This window comes from Oenanthe melanoleuca, chromosome 1A (genome assembly GCF_029582105.1).
Source record: "Oenanthe melanoleuca isolate GR-GAL-2019-014 chromosome 1A, OMel1.0, whole genome shotgun sequence".
In the NCBI taxonomy this organism is placed as follows: domain Eukaryota; kingdom Metazoa; phylum Chordata; class Aves; order Passeriformes; family Muscicapidae; genus Oenanthe; species Oenanthe melanoleuca.
This window is the reverse complement of record NC_079334.1, coordinates 60,216,948-60,233,818: the sequence shown is the minus strand read 5'-3', so window position 1 is coordinate 60,233,818 and position 16,871 is coordinate 60,216,948. Positions and strand designations below refer to the sequence as shown.

Sequence of the window (16,871 nt, the reverse complement as noted above, 5' to 3'; positions counted from 1 at the left end):
TTAATACATATAGATACAACTGGGTCACCAAGCTGATTTAGCCACGAGGTAGAAGTAGCATAGCAACAAACCTCAGCAGATTGAAAGTCAGCAGCAGTAGTATCTGAGTAAGTGTTTAGCAAACTCACTGTATTTTCCTCAACTTTCAATTTTCCTGGAATGATGTTATTGATTTATTAAACTATTGGGATTTTGGTATTTTAAATATGTAGGCTTTATCTCTATAGCAAGTTTGAGTGTAGAAATTACAGCCTGGTTCAAGTTTATATGATTTTTTATAAAAGATAAACATCTGTGATTGTTTAAAAATGCACAACTTTCGTGCAATTTAAGTGAGGTTCTCATTTCATGTCCAAAATTTTGGAAAGGGAGTTTTCCTAGGGTTTTGTTTATTCTTTGGGGAGTTTTTGTTCCTTTGTTTTGATATATTTTTTGTTTGGTATGTTGGTTTGGTTGGTTTGGTTTGGTTTGGTTTGGTGTTTTTTTATGATTAACTTAGAAATTCAGTTCAAGAAGATTCTGATTTAACATGGTATGTTGAATCAATAGATGTCAGTAAGCAAACTCACACAAGAGGGAGGCACCAGGTAATGATGATTGGGAAAATCTGTAGTTTTACAAAGACCTGCTCCTACATACTTTATGTTATCACTACTACAGATTTTGGAGGCACAGAAGGACATTTACAAAGTAGGCTGGTGTACAGCTTTTCCATAATTTTCATCCTCCTAGAGTCAGGACCTCTTGTGTTCAAGATGCGAAAATTTTCCTTTAAGGAGGACGTTAAATTTTGATAATTTTGGTTTTTCAGTCATTTAGAACATGAATATATTTTATTGTTTTAGTTGAAATGCGATTATTTTTTTATGCTAGCCACAGAAAGCACCAATGTCCTCCAACAGAAACGTAAAATTCCACATTTCAAGGTACTTTTAAGATCAGTTCAACTTTTTTGTTTTTAGTGCCACCTTGTGACTAAAACTTGAAGGATTTTTTTTAAGTTTTCAGTTTATTGGAGTTTGGTTTTGCATTTTGCAGTAATGAGATGCTTTACAGAAGATTTTGTCCTTTTTAAACTGAATCACAGAGTTCATGCTGATTTACTCTATTTCTCCTTGTAAGGATTTATGTTAAGTTATTGCTGTGCTTTTTGAGAAGTGTGGCTTTCCTTACAGGATTAATGTTTAGTCTGGAAAGCCATTGGTAAGTGTTGACTGAAACTTGCTTTCTTGATCATGTCAAAAAATTAAGAAAATAACTATAAATATTTATATTTATTTATACATATGTAGATATAGATAGATCAATTTGTATCACATACAGTAGGTTTGTCAGATACAGCAGAAAAAAAGATTGTTCAGTGTCATGAACAGTAATAAACACTTTCTGGTAAAAATAAAATAATGCCCCAAGATATTATTATTTAATTATTTTAAAAATTAATTTTTTTATGCTCTTTTCAAAGCCTACTTGTTTTGCTAGAATTACATAAATGTGAATTCTAAGACAGTATAATGAAGGGAATGTTCTGTGTGTTCTTTCTTGAAAGAAGCAGAATCAGTTAAAATGTTTTATTTTTATTTGAATAACCTCCTACACTTGCCAAAAGAATGATTGACATTGGATTTTGGATCTACATACCTTAAATTTATATCACTTCTATATCTCCTTGGGAGGTGGAGATCTATTTAGAATTATAGAGAGGGATGGATGGGCATACAGAAGAGAATTTGAAACATTCATCTATTCATACATTGCCTGTGAAATCAAGGATTTTTCTCTCACAGTGCTGTAGTCTTCAGAATAAATGGCATTAGCTGTATGTGCATTTTGAAGAAGTTTAAGAGATAAAATGTTTATGAGAATCCATGCTTTAAAAATTTGTGCCCTGTTTGGCTGTGTGGTTTAAATGGCTTATGGCAAAATAATTAATATCAAGTTAAAAGGCAAATTTGAGGACTTGGAATTATTTGCACAAAAGAAAGGGTAAAAGCATATTCTTGTAGGGGGAGTTAAGATTAAAGCCATGTCTTTGCCTTGGATTTACTTTTTTATTTCTTTTTTTGCTTCACTTTTCTCACCAATGAAATGAGAAAAGTTCTGAGTTATTTCAGGAGGACTCCAAAATACTGAGTAATATTTGAAAATGATTGTGGTGTTAAAGTGTGGATGGCCCTGGGAATTATATGCTCTGTGTAACTTCCTGAAGTTTGTCAGCTGGGGAGATGTTTGCTGGTATGTACAAAAAGCAGATTTATAGAAGTTCCCAATAGACAGGGCAGTTTGTATCTGCTAACCAGGTAATATATTAAAAACAATGCAGTTTTGTAAAAGAACCCCACAGTTTATTATAAATGGTTTGGTTTGGGTTTGATTTTCGCATTATCTATTTTGTTTCCTGTTTGGTTTTTTTTGTTTTTTTTTTTTTTTTTTTTTTTTTTTTTTTTTTGTTTTGTTTTGTTTTGTTTTTTGTTTTTTGTTTTTTTTTTTGTTTTTTTTTTTGTTGTGTTTTGTTTTGTTTTGTTTTGTTTTTGGTTTTGTTTTTTTTTTTTCCCAGGCTGCTTTGATCTTTCTATTTAAACATCTCAAACATTTTCCCAACTCTGAATTCTGACACTTCCTTTCTTCATTTCAGACGTTTTCTCTGGTGGAGAGGGTGGTTCACCCCCCTTCTTTTGACTTATACTACCCTCTTAATGGAAACACCTGTCTATAGGGTCTTGTTATTCATTTTTTGCTCTCCATATCCATAAAGTGCTTAGCATGGGACCAGATAAAGGAACTAAATCAGTATTTTTGTTTCACTTCACTTTCACATGATTTCCAGGTTGAGATTGTGGAAAAGAGGAGGCTTTTAGCATTGCATGAATAACTATTCTGGAATTAGAAGAGGTTTTAAGAATGACAGCCTCCTATTTTCCATAAATTCAGCTCTTGGAGCACTGTGGATTGCAGAGCTCCACATGGCTGGAGGAGCCCACAGCTCAGTGGAACTACTCAAGGGAGGGGAAAGGTCCTGAGCATTTAAATATTTTGCTGCAGTTCTGCATAATTTTTCACTAATTTTTTCACCTGGTTTTCACAAGTTGATCCTTTTCTGAATCAGAAGATAAAGTCCTTGTAAGACTGTCAGATCAGTATTTCTGTTTCAGACCTTCTCCAGAATGACAAAGGTCATGCAGCATTAGGCTCAAAGCCCTTCATTTGGACTTTCCTGTTAAATTGAATTGGTTTTCTTATCTTTCAGGTTATTGAGTTGCCCCATATATGGCCAAAGATGGTACTGGTGGTCTGAGGTCAATGGGGCCAAGCTCTCTTGAGACTTTTGTGCCCCAGTGGATGGTTAAGTCATTCCTCCCCAAAGCTGTGCAAAGATCATAATTTCCTCAGAACAGAGGATTGTTCTGGGACATCCCAAAGGTGCAGACTGCAAAAGGATATAAATAAATGGGTTAGTAAGAAATAATACAGTGGAAATTGCATCTAGATCCTATACCTTGCAGGGGTAATTACAAGACAGATTTAATTATATTAATACTTTATGATGCTTTAAAATAAAAAGCTCAAGGTTACCCTCTTTTCCATGACTTACAGTTGTTTTGCTGCAAGCCTATCTTATTTTAGCTTAGATAAGGAATAAGCTTTTTATATACTTGAAAAAATAGAAGCTGTCATTTGTGGTGACAGACTCTATAGGGTGGCTTTGCATTGTAACAATTGAATGGTTTGCCTCTAAATGTCATATATTGTTTTGTAAGTGAATCACTGAGCCCACGGCATCATAAAAAATTCCATTTATTTCTTTTTTTACCAACAGCACTTTTGTTGCATATGTTTATATTTACTGCAATAATCAGGGGGAATGCCAGGCTGATAAATTCCCAACTGACATATTTCTGACATACATACACTGAGAGTACTTTGTTCAATAAAGTATGGGTTGTAATTACCTTAATTTTGCATCTTTGATAGGATTTCATTTTCTAAGAACATGGACTTTCTGAAATGGCAGCTGGTTTTTGAAATCTTACCCTTTTTTTTTTTCAGTTAAATACTAAGTGATAGTGTTTTCAAGAAATCTTGTGAACTGAAATAAGCATTGTTGTGTTACTTAGGGATCAGACATTGTGACCAGTAGTCATTAAAGGCTTACAGCAGCTATTTTGGCTTGTAAATTAAGAAGTATAAATTTTTACACATCTTAATGTGTAAAAAATTATAGTGCCACTGCTGCTCTTATATTTCAGATGAGCATAACTAAAAGCTGCTTCAGTTTGGCTAACTCTTAAGTTTAGAATGGTCTTGGTGTTTGTCACATATGGAAAGTCATTTTTAAGGATGAGCTGGTGGCTTTCATAGTTTAAATCCTTCAGTATTTTCCTGGAGTTCAGATTAATTAAATTCACCCCTGAATTTTCTTTCCCCCTTTGAGCATTTTCCTCAGACAGATTTGAGCCTTGCCTTCATCTCCTAGCAAACAAGGAAATGTTCATTCTGGAGGATTGCTCTTCCATCTACTGATTCCTTCATCTAATCAAAAACTCTGCTCATCTGCTTTTCTGACTGGCATTAACATTAATGTTGACTGATGTCTCTGCAAACAGCTGGCTCATATATTTGCTTAATTAAATTACAGCATTTGCAGACTTTGGTTGATGTAACTCTCCATGCTACAAAAGTGTCATTTCTCTCCTTCATTTTACATCAGCATTTGTGCATCTACAGATGCAGATACTTTGGCTTTGCCCTTTGTTCACTGAGTACAATGCAATGCAGTTTAATATGTAAGTGTAGTATGGCACAGTTTCCTTGTCAGCTGCCTGCACAGTTTGAACCAGTATTCCTGAAAATATTTTAAAAATCACTTCTATAGCCATAATTACAAATCCATGTGCTGGGCACCTGACCTTCTTAGAAATAATTATCATTATATATTTGCAGGACTGGTGGCAAGCAACTTAGATTGGCAGTTTAATGGCAGTGACATGCGAGGGAGAATTTTCTCTTGTCTCTAAATTTTCTCTTGAATGTATAAACTGCTGTTTGCTATACCCAAGACAAGGCATGCACAGGCCATAGGACTGAACTAAGGATTTCTTTTATATTAAGTCATTAAATATTTTCTATATAATATCACTGGTGAAGCAGAGTAGTGTTTTCACTTTATTTTTCCAGATGAAATTGGCTTCTGTAGGGCAGAGCTGCCTACTTGGTAATTTTTTATTCTACCTTCCAAGTACAGTTTCTGTACTTCTACCCCAAGTCACAATTTGAATTGGTTTTCAGACTTTGTCTTTATAAAATTACTTTATGTCTGTAATTTTCCTATCATGGCTATAAATTTAGGTAGAGGCAAACTGAAATAATTCCACAGCACAATAACTGTTTTCACTCCCACATGGTTTATGTATCCAATAATCATTAGGTGATTTACTGGTTGCTTCTGTAAGAAACTTTTATTGGAAGCATAATTGAGTGTGTCAGTGTTAAAGTGAACTGGTTACAGTTGTGTGACATCTCATGGTTTTGTTTATGCAACAAAACATTCTGGGTTTGTTTGGTCCCAAAAATATTCTTTTTTGGGCAACATGGAATAAATACATTAAGAACCCCGTAATAACATGAATTTAAATATTAGGCATTATTTAAAATAATTTAATATTATTTATCCCTTAATCATTTTAAGTTGTGTTTGTTATAAGTGTCCTACAGTTACAGTTGGCATTTGCTGCTGGAAGGAATTCTGTCCCTGTACTTTGTGCCTGGTACTCAGTGATTTATTTTAGGCATGTAAGTAGTTGAGCATTTATTGAAACCTGTGACCTTATTTACCTTTTAATCTACAGTGCACTATTGAACTAGTTAGCAGTAGTGAGACTTAAGCCAATGGGACTTGATTTTTAAGTGGTTTTAAGGCTTTGCACCAGGTTAACAATATAAAATGACATTTATGTTTACTTTCACTGAACATCTGTAATCAGGAAGAGGCATAATAATCTTTCTTTCAGTTGAAATGTAAATAGTGAGGTCTGTATTTTAGTATATATATGCATGTTTATACAAATTTAAATGCAATCTTAAACTTATTTTCACTTGTTCAGACAACATTTTGCATTTTATAAAAATTCTGTTAATGTTTTTACATAACATCAGAATATCATACAGATTACTTTTCAATGAGTAGCTTTTATCAATATGTGAGTAAGACAGCAGAAGTATTTGTGTTCTCAAGACACAAATTTCTATTGCTGTCATCAGTATTCTCATATTTTCAGCTATACTCTCCGGTGCTTCCAAGAGAGTATTTTGTTTTCCATAATTTATATATAACAATTGAATCTGGTCTGCAACTTACATTGCAAACCACCAAGCTAATTCATGAAATGTGGAAGTCACTTGATAATCAATATTTTTCAGGTGTTTAGAAAAAGTAAAATATATCTTTATCTATTTTTTTTTATTTCCTCAACTCTGCATTTTTGAATTTTATTTCTTTATGTTTTTATGTAATCTTGAAACAAAACTTGTGGGAGTTTTTCCACTATAGTAGATTGTTTTTGGAGTTGCCACAGAGTGAAGCATCAAATACTTGGTTTTTAAAAATATGTAGTCTCATTTTGGAATCTGATTGTTCTCAGCATAGTGCAAATTAAAATCTAGGTTTGACATTCTTTATCTCACAAAGATCTAGAAAACTTAAAACTTTAAAGCTACAGTAGACAGAAAAGAAAATTAACTGTCTTTAATACTATTTCTATTTATTTTGCAGTTTAATAATAATGCTCAGAATGTCAGTTGCTTTAATCATCTTGTCCAAGCTAATGTGAGGAACAAGAAGAAACTGAAAGAAGCTGTCTATAAAATCTCTGCTAAAGGAATTACAGATTACAAAAAAGGCTTTAGCTATGCTTTTGAACAGCTGCTAAATGTAAGTATTTAAGTAAAATCTCTCTGCTGTCAAGTGAAGAACTGGAATGTTCAGCAGGCCACTGCATGCTCCTTCATTGCATAAGTGGTAGAAGTGCAAACCTATATTTAGCAAGTAAATTTATCCCAACTTTTTTTTTTTTTTTTTTTTTTTTTTTTTTTTTTTTTTTTTTTTTTTTTTGTTGCAGGTCCCCCATCAGGTTGCTAAGACTTTGGAATTAATTTGGTTTTCAATCTGTTGTACTGTTTTACTTCATTCATTCAGCTGGTTTTTCATTTAACGTGTGATTCACAGTTGACACATACTTGTGGTAGTGGTTGACTTGCAGTTAATTTTAAAACAGAAAGATCTGTGTTACTGTGCTATTATTTAAATTGTTACCACATCATCTCCTAGCAATGCTTAGTTAACCTACAATTTCACACTGATTAGAAGTCATAAATACTTTACCACAGTTTGAGCAAGACAGAGGGGAGGAAATGAGTTAGTCAGTAGAGGAATACTAGGTACCTGCTGATGCCTAGAGAGTAGTATTCACTCACTGAGACTATTCTAATCCCTTTCTTTCTCATGTATAAAAAAAAATAATTTCCTCAATAATTAAATGCATTGTTTCCATGCTTTAAATACTTTCTAATTTTCACCCAGGCACTAGCTTTTTGTATAGCAATGTTTCCCACTTATAACAAATTTTGGGGGTTTATTAGTAAATTTTAAATGGTTCATGTAGTTGTTTAAAAAAAATAGTTTTACATCTCACCTGTCTGAAGTAGTCATACCTTAAACCTTAGTGTAAGTAAAGCTGCATCCCTTTACAGCAGGTAAGGTATAGCTTAAGAAGTAAGAAATGTATTCTTATCCTTACTGGTTTTGGTTGTGTTCTTTCTTGTTTAGGTTTTTTGGTGTTCCTGTTTGGTTTTTTGTTTTTGCTTATTTATTTGTTTGTTTATTTGTTTTTTTTTTCTGAAATTCAGGACACTTGCCTGAAATTGTATATGCAGATTGCAGCTAGATCTGATATTAAAAAAAAATATAACCTTGTTAAGTTTTGATGGAGGAAAGGAAAATGCAACGTTTTCATGGGAATTTTCTCAGTATAGCACTATTCAGATTAGCAGAGGAGTGTGGTGGGGAAATAAGTGGGTGTCCTCCACTGACACCCAGAAGTTTATATAACCTCTGGTTATATAAAACCAAAAACAATATTTTGAAGTCCATGAAAAATTGCTGTCTGATGTGTTCCTGTATGGAAACAGACAGTTAAGTTTTCCAACATAATAATTCATGTGATTAGCAATAATATGGATTCTATATTTTTAATTCAGCATTTTCCCATTATTTATTGTTACATTAACTTGCTATTTCTTTGAAAATCATATTACTTCAGCTTTAGCAGTTCAGGAGGGTTTTTCCCCTCATACTGTAATACCTACGGTTTCTTAAAGAAAAAATAGTGAAAAATGCATTTCTAAAGTGTCATGCCACATGATAAAATTGTAACCTGCCACTTAAAGAGTTAAAGATGTGAAACTTGTATACAACAAAAGCAATTTTATAAAAGTTCAACAGAATATCCTGCTTTTTTCAGTGAAAACAAGGCCTAGCTCAAGTTCCCATTGCCCATAGTAGTGCTTCTTTCAAAATCCTCAGAAAAGTTCCATAATATGAGCAAATTTTGGTCCCCTTCCTTGTTCCTCTGATCTTATTTTGGTCTATATATTAAATCACTTAAAGGTAGGTGAATTTCTTTATTTATGAGGCATCCAACCCTACTTTATTACTTTTTTAATATCAAGAGAATTGCAGCCCAAAGCAGTATCTTGCAAGTTATATTTCACAAGCGAGAAATGGTCATAAATAATTTAATTCCAACTGAAACACAGTGTGCTGATGAGGTTGGAGACAAGGTATTGATTTCAGGCAGGTTTTATATGTTGTTACATGTAAGGGAATCTTTGGGCTTGATTTTTTTTTTCTTTTTTTTTTTTTTTCCCCCCAAATTATTAAATTTGAAAGTAGTAATTGTAAGAAAATAATTAATTCTTCACTGAATATTGAACAGAAATTAGACCAGTGAGTAGAATGAAAAGTGACAGAGGGGAGTGGGCTCATCACACCCAACCAGCCTGGGGACAGTCACTCTGAGTAAAGAGGAGACCTTGTATGGAAAACTGACCTATTTATCTTCCTGAGTCTGGAGTAAATTCATATAGCAAAATTCAAGCTTATGGAAAGAGAAGTTGAATTTTTTTCACTGGATCTCTAAGGGTTTTACTCTGTCACATCCAACTACTCAGAAGTACCAAGGTGTGTTTGACTGGGACCATTTGCATGCAACACAATGGGCAAAGAATGGCTGCACAAGTAATAAGTAATTTGCTTAGACTAGATTCTTAACTTTTAGAAAATACAGAAAGAGGAGCCAAAATTCATGGTAACCTCTATTGATCTGGCTGTGGAACAATGTTTTTATTTCTTTGCAAAACACATTGCATTTTTCTCAGGGGATTTACTAGTTACTTTGATAAATTAGGAGTCAGAGTGGCTTCTTAATTCTATTTCAGGCTTGCATGCTCCATTTTTCAGCTCTGAGATGCAACATAATTGGAAAAGTGGGTGATGGAGAGATTTTAATAATCTAGGTGGCGGTATATTAGCTACAATATATTATGTAAACCTTACTCTAAAATACTTTTCTAAAGATTAGCTATTTGCTTGAGTGTATTAACAATTTAAAAAACAACATGAGAGAATTAAAGATTTGGAAGATGAAGTTCATTTTAAGGAAAAATGACAAAAAGTTTTAAAAGCTTCCAAGGTGAATATCCTATGGGACACTTAAATTAACAGAGGTTTTATTCAAGAGGTCAGTAGGAGACCAACAGAAAAAAAAAAATCTGATTCGGTAATTCATTACAGGTCCATTGTTTCCCAATTTCTACAAGGAAAGCAATGATAAGAGGAAAAAAAAGGTTGAGAATAGAGATGAGTAAAAATATTTAGAGATCCTCACAGTGCAAGTCTCATGCAGAACATCTGTCGAGGAACTCTGTGGGGTTGATGTGATGAGTAAGAGCTAAAGAGCTCTCCTCGTGTTTGTGGAGATGAAAGGAACTACCAAATCCCTACTTCACTCTGTTGGGCCAGATCTGAAGTGACACATATTTAAGTGTCATGGAACAGAAGAGTGAGTTTGGTTTATTTTATTTTATTTTTTTTTTTTCAGAAGAGAGTATTGAATGAAATTCTAAAACATTTTGTTATGTTTTGACGTTACCATGTTAAAGTAGTAAGTGTGTAGCTATAAAAGCCATCAGATATAACAGTTGTTCTTCCTGATAGCCTGAAATGTAAAAACTCTTCTCTTTGTATCTCCTACAGCACAGTGTCTCCAGAGCTAACTGCAATAAGATTATTATGCTGTTTACAGATGGTGGTGAAGAAAGAGCACAAGAAATTTTCCACAAATATAACGAAGACAAAAAAGTAAGTGATATATGAAAGCTTTTACTAAATGAATAAAACAGCATAAAAAGAAACATTTAAATATGGAAGTGAAAGATAATTTGGTGAATGTATAAATTACTTAAAAAAAACCTTGTTAGTATTGATCCTTAGGACACTTAGAGCTTTTTCAATCCATAATATTTATTTGAATAATCATAAAATATATTTATTGTCTTACACTTTGTGGCTCGTTGGTCTCAAGTGATGCAGAAGTATTCTGTAAGCCATAAAGAACTCAACTTTCTATTGACACTTTTCTTGCATTAGTGTAATCCCTGAATTATCCAGCAGAAACCTAGGGAGTTAAATGATAGGATAGATGTGTGTGTCTCTGTCTCCTCAGTGCAAATATCTTCTATGTGCTTTTATTGTTTGCTAGGCAAAGGGAAAATGAGAACTCAAGGTTAGAATATGAATTTGAATAGATCTGGGCTGGAACAAACCCACATTTTTCCCAGTGAGGCTAATTATACCTTTGAATATCTTAGCAAGAAGTGGGATGGCTTTCTGCTGATGAAATTTGATCTGTGGTTCAAGCAGAATTATGGGTTTGACATGAGAATCCCTGGACGAGTTCTGTTGTTTGGATTAAATTGGATTATTAGTTGTGCTGGTTTTGGATTTAATTTTTGAATCTAATCAAATTTCTGATCTGGATTTTGCATACTAAAAGATGTAAAAATGCAGGAGTGGGTGCATGAAATATAGCAGCTTTAAAGTTATTTCCTACTAAATTTCAGTGCAAACTATTATTTATTATTAGAAGATTGATCACATTCTAAATAGCAATGGAACATGAACTGAATTCACACAGTAGCTAAGTATTTACCTTTTCTAGTGCCTAGGGATGTACCTACATCTTTAAAGTTTTGTGAGTTGTTTTTTGTTTTGTTTCCAAAAAAGCAGCTAAAAGTTAGAATATGACTCATGAAGGCACTTCAACAGTTTCCATGGATGTATATGCATGCAGCAGTGGAATTATTTCATTGGAAATCCTCATATGTTTGAATTAATTCTTTCAAAGTGGAGCTGGAAATGCAGTGCTCAGTTTGTATCTTGACCAGTCAGTGATTCAATCACTGACCTTAAATAATCATTTTATGGCTCCTTTACAGTAGTGCTTCACATAGAATGATATGGTGGGGTTTAGTTAATCTTTGTGTCTGAGTTGAAAGTACTTTATAAACTGGCAATTAGGAAAGGGAATGGAAGTCCTGGCCCTGTGTGACACACATGGCTGTACTCTGGAAATCTATGCAGAGATTCCTCTTCAAATTTGGATGTGGTAGCTTTTATCACATTACAACAGCCATCAGCTATTAGGAAATACATCCATAAGAGGGAAGATATAGGATTCATTTCTTACTATTTTTTTTTTAAATTTAATTTGCTTTGTTAGGAGGAAAGTGTAGTAAAATATTCAGTCCAAACAACAAAACAGATTTGGAGATTTGTGTTCTTAGTCACATCATGATGGTTGATTATTCTGTGAAGTATAATAAATGAAATATAGGATTTACTAATTTAAAATGGTTATTTTACTGCATCACTTAATACTGTAAACTTCACTGCTAAGGGTTTTATGTATACTGTTATATATAAAATACTATACAGTCACTTTCTTGTTACCTCCTGTGACGGAGGGTTTGGAGGTTTTGTTGTGTCCAGCAAATGTATAATGGTAATAATGGTCACTGTGTGAGTATATTATCATATATAATTTAATGCATTGCTGATGCAGGGCAAGGCACATCTTCTACACTTGTTTACTTGTCTGTGCATATACAAGTTCAAATCACAGTAAACACTTTTATTTTGTCACTTGTCTAATGAAGCACTGGGTTGCTAGATATCAGTCCTTTCTGGTTTTGTCAAGGTGACATTGGAATCACAGGACCAAGTTTATGCAGGTGTAATTTGAAGAACCCTTATCATTTTCAATCAGTAACAATCCTTGTAGTGTTGAAGGGAAATTTATGGTTGGAGAACATCTAAGGAACTGGTCTAGTAGAGACTGGACTTTTTGAGGAGTCACAATGAAATCTCCCAACATCTTTCATAACATTCTAATATTTTTAAAAATAAGACTTATACAAAGTATGCTTGTGATAATGCTCTCCCTAGTAAGGCTACACTTGATTCCATAATAATGACATGAGTTCTTTTGTTGTTGCCTCTGTATGTAACTTAATGTTAGTTCATTATCAGTAGAAAATAGCATAATTGATAGACACAAACATGAAAAATACACATACACATTTAATCTTTCTAAGTCATAAGCACAGATATTGTATTACCTTCTTAGATTGAAGTGTAGGCTGCTTTCTTATATTAAATAATTAGATTTTAAAGATGTGGGTGTAGTTTCTGTTGTCTTTATTGCAGTTAATTTATCATTTAGTTCATAAATATCCAGTGAATTTTGGACTATGTTGATATTTATCATTTTTAGAGGGACTATTCAATATAAGGCTGTAAAATGTTTTCTGTGTTTTACAGTAAAAGCAGTCATGGTATAAATATGTATCAGTATATGTATCTTCTTGCCCACTCTACATTTATTTGACCACTTTGCGTTTTGCATAAAGAATATAAAAGATGAAAATTTATTCTCATATATCATAGTCAGTCACCTAGGCACCACTGAGTTGTAAACTTACTTTCTTTTTCCTGTACTAACAAAAGACCACTTATTCAAATCTTTTAATCCTTGTTTCCATCTTCCTGATGTAAAATTGCTTCAGCTCCATAAGTATTTTCATTTTTATGTCAGCTACTTTGTAAATCCTTGCCATGAAAGATGCTTCAGTGTCCTTGGTGTAACCTTCAAGTTAAGTGACATAATGCAATAAACACTTGAAAACTACTAAAAGAGCAGCCTAGAATTTAGAGGCTGAAAAGTAGTCCTTGTAATTTCAAAGTTCTAATCTGTTTTAAAGAGCATACAGATATATTTAAGATAGTTTTCTGTCTGTATAAATAATTTACAGTGCGAATAGGAGGGTTATTATAAAACTTACGTAACACAGATTTGGGGAGGAACATTTTAGCTGTTTGAAGAGGAAAATCACAGTTGTTTCACCTTTGCATGCCTTTTTCCCTTTATAAAGCCAGATTTTATTGTCACATATTGCAACTACATGCTGAGCCTGATATTTAAAAACAGGCATGTTTACCTTTATGGTGACATTTGGGGCACTCACATTAAATGTGTAAAATACCACACATGCTCTAAACTTCAGGAATGAGGGTGCTAAATTTCATTTTATTTGCACTCCTCCTACAGATGGCTTCACTGAAGATAGCAATATAAATTTAATTGAAATGTATGCCCCGTAGGCGTTTATCGTGCAAATTTTGAATTCAGGTTGAAAATAGAAAACCACAGATCTTTGGGGCAAATTTTCCCCTTGGAATCTGTATTTGGAAAGATTGCTCAACTTACGTGAGCAAAGACCTTAAACATACCTCGTGCACTTTTAGTTGTTTGAAGTTTCATAGAATGGCAGAGGTTTTGTGTGGGTTGGATGAACTGACCTGACACACAAAGGCAGGATTAGTCTGACCCTCCAGGTAGGAGCAGAACTATAAATTGGGTCTTATGTCGCATTCTCACAGAATTATCTGCTGTAATTAATACAGCCTTATTTTATGTAGACTTTTCATTTGAGTGGAAGTGATGTGAAGTTTTCCAACAACTCAGTTCCATTTAGAATATCTGTATGTGATGGGGGCAGAATTGCTACATTGACAGAGATCCTATGGGAGAAGGCTCCAGCTTGCTGGAACTCCACTGGGAAGCTTACTGCTGCCACTGACATCTTCCAAATGGGACATATTCAGCATGTCAATGGAGTGATAAAATGAAATATTTATGAGAAAGAACTTGTAAAATTTTCATTTTAAAAAAAAAGCTTCCTACTGTCATTACCAGAGGAGGGAACCATTTTCTTTTTTGGTTTCAATCCATTGGTGCATAACTGCAAGTCAATAACACCAAAATCAAAACTATGTTCATTTAGGCAGTGGGGTATGTTTTGTTGTAGATGAGTGTTGGTCCTGACTACAAAGCACCATCAAAAAAGCCCATGATGTTTCCACTTTGGGTATCCCACATGGAATTCTCATCAAGGATCAGACAGACCAAATGTAACTTTACATGGTCACTTACAGAGCTTAAAATTGCAACAGCATCTTTCACCACACTGGTGTCAGCTTTGAATAGAGCTAAACAGCTGTCAGAGTGCATCCCAACAGGTTTTGCATTTCTGAGTGTGTGGTAGACTTGTGACACAGGATATAACACAAAGTAATTAAATTAACAGTTTAACAAAGCTTCAGCTAGATGGTTAAACTGGCTCCCTGGCCCTTTTCCTAATCATTTCTGCCTTAAAAATGTGTCACATTCCAGCTGTTAATTTGGGTTTACTGTATGTTCCATGATATGCACAAGTGGTAAACCTAAAATATTCCGGATGAAGCTTGGGTCACTACTTAAAAATTCCACAATCCATTACTTTACCAGTCAAAGTGAAAAGTGGAAACTGTTATTGGACTATTCACAGAAGAAGCATCTTATTCTACAAGCAAATTACCTTTTATTTTTACCTCTTAGCTCCACTTATTAATTAAGGGCTTGCAATATACCTACTGTCCCAGTTTCTGAATTCCTAACACAAATTAATTCCTCTACAATAATGAATTTAAATATACCATATCAACAGTCTCCTTCCTTTGACACTCATTACCCAAATATGCTTCAGTAATAGTCAAGCTGCACAATACTAAGCTATGTAATTCTTGACTCTATAAATCCATGCAATAACAGTTTGGGAGGGAGGAGGTTGGTGGGTTTTTTCTTTTTCAGTACAATACTAGGAGCACATTTTCCTCATAAATTAAGATTTTGAACCACAATTACCTGATGGGTTGTGAAGCTCTGTTTCCCCACTAGGAATCTGAGTTCAGTGATTTTTAATATACTCTTTCAGAAATATCTATACACTGTTCTTTCAAGAGTCATCTTCTCAGCTAACCTGTTAGACTGCCATGGGTCCATGCCCTGGCAATGCTCTTGGATTACAACAGTCTGCCCATCCTTCTACACTATCTTTCACTGACCCCTTTATCTTTAGACATCACCCTACATCACCAAGCCTTTCTTGGAGACTTCAATAAGGAGGTAATATCCACTGTATTTTTTCTGCTTTTTCCACTTTTCCATTCAGCCATCACATCCCCTGTGCTGTTCTGTGTGTGGACTCCTGAGTGAGGTTGCTGCAGACTTAAAGAGGTGCAGCAGAAAGTGCAGCAGGGCTGGGGAGGGCTCTTTTAGGAAGATCTGTTTGCAGAAATTTGTCATGCATGTGTCAGCACACACATCTCTGTTGATGTGAGTTTCTCTTTATGCTGCTGTTTCATTATGAGCATGATTCTGGGTTGCCACGTGGCATTTTTATCTCCCATCCAATATAAGAATCCACGTGGAGGTGTTGAGAACTGCAGAAGACTAATGAAAGTTTTAATATAGCTTTGTTGAAAAGCAACCTTATCAGTTTTATTAAAGTCATAAGTATCTGTTACATAAAACCCAACTGGCAGCTTGTTTCCTTCAAATTTGGCATGGAGGAGGCTATTTGATACTTCTATTTTTGTTGATCTTCAATTCCAAATACTAGTAATAGCAATTGATTCAGTGCATCACATTGAGGCTGATGCTGCAGATGGCATAAAATGATTAATCAAGGCAATAAGGATAGAATATCAGTTAAGATAGAAAGCACATTATGTTTGTTTTGGGAGAAATGCAAGAGAGTCAGACTGCATTTTTCTTATTTATACAAACAAAATGCTACATATGGCATAGCTGGTTGAGGCTAGACATCAGAGGGTCCATCCTGTCTCAGCCTCCCCATGTTTTAATGTGCATTCATTCCTGTGAATTGACAATTGCTGTGAAATATCTTGTGATTTGTGATTCTGTAATTCTGTAATTCTGTAATTGGAGAGCTGGGACTTTCTGCAATGAGCCTTTTTATACCTAGGCCATGCCTAATGATGTTTATGTAACCTCTTCTTTAAAGTATCCAGTTCCACAGCTTCCTTAGGTATTTACATTCTTCTCTTTCAACAGCTACCTGTTTAGAAGCTTTGCTAGATTTCCTTAAGACAAAGTTGGATTAGAGGGTTTAGGTTTCTTTTTTCTTTTTATTTTACATTCTTTAATAAGAATAAGTAATTCTTATCATAGTAATATCCCTTCCATTTTAGGAAACAATTTCTATGTTGAAACTTTCATCCAAGTGTGCTATCCAGCTTTTGTCTTTTCAATCAAACAACATCATTTATTTAAGAAAAAAAAAATAACCTCAATGCTTTTAGCTGAAAACTTATTCTATAGATGCTATTTCATTTGAAAACAAAAAACAAAGACAAA

At 34.0% G+C, this 16,871-nt stretch overlaps 1 protein-coding gene across 6 annotated transcripts in view; it reads left to right on the top strand.

The window, feature by feature from the left end:
- CACNA2D1 (calcium voltage-gated channel auxiliary subunit alpha2delta 1) overlaps nt 1-16,871 on the top strand; it is a 342,789-nt gene that overhangs the window by 261,926 nt on the left and 63,992 nt on the right. For all 6 annotated transcript variants that reach the window (XM_056514818.1, XM_056514832.1, XM_056514799.1 and 3 more), the window contains exons 11-12: nt 6,770-6,928; nt 10,310-10,414. In XM_056514818.1, the coding sequence (XP_056370793.1) occupies nt 6,770-6,928; nt 10,310-10,414 (264 nt within the window). The remainder of the gene's footprint in view (nt 1-6,769; nt 6,929-10,309; nt 10,415-16,871) is intronic.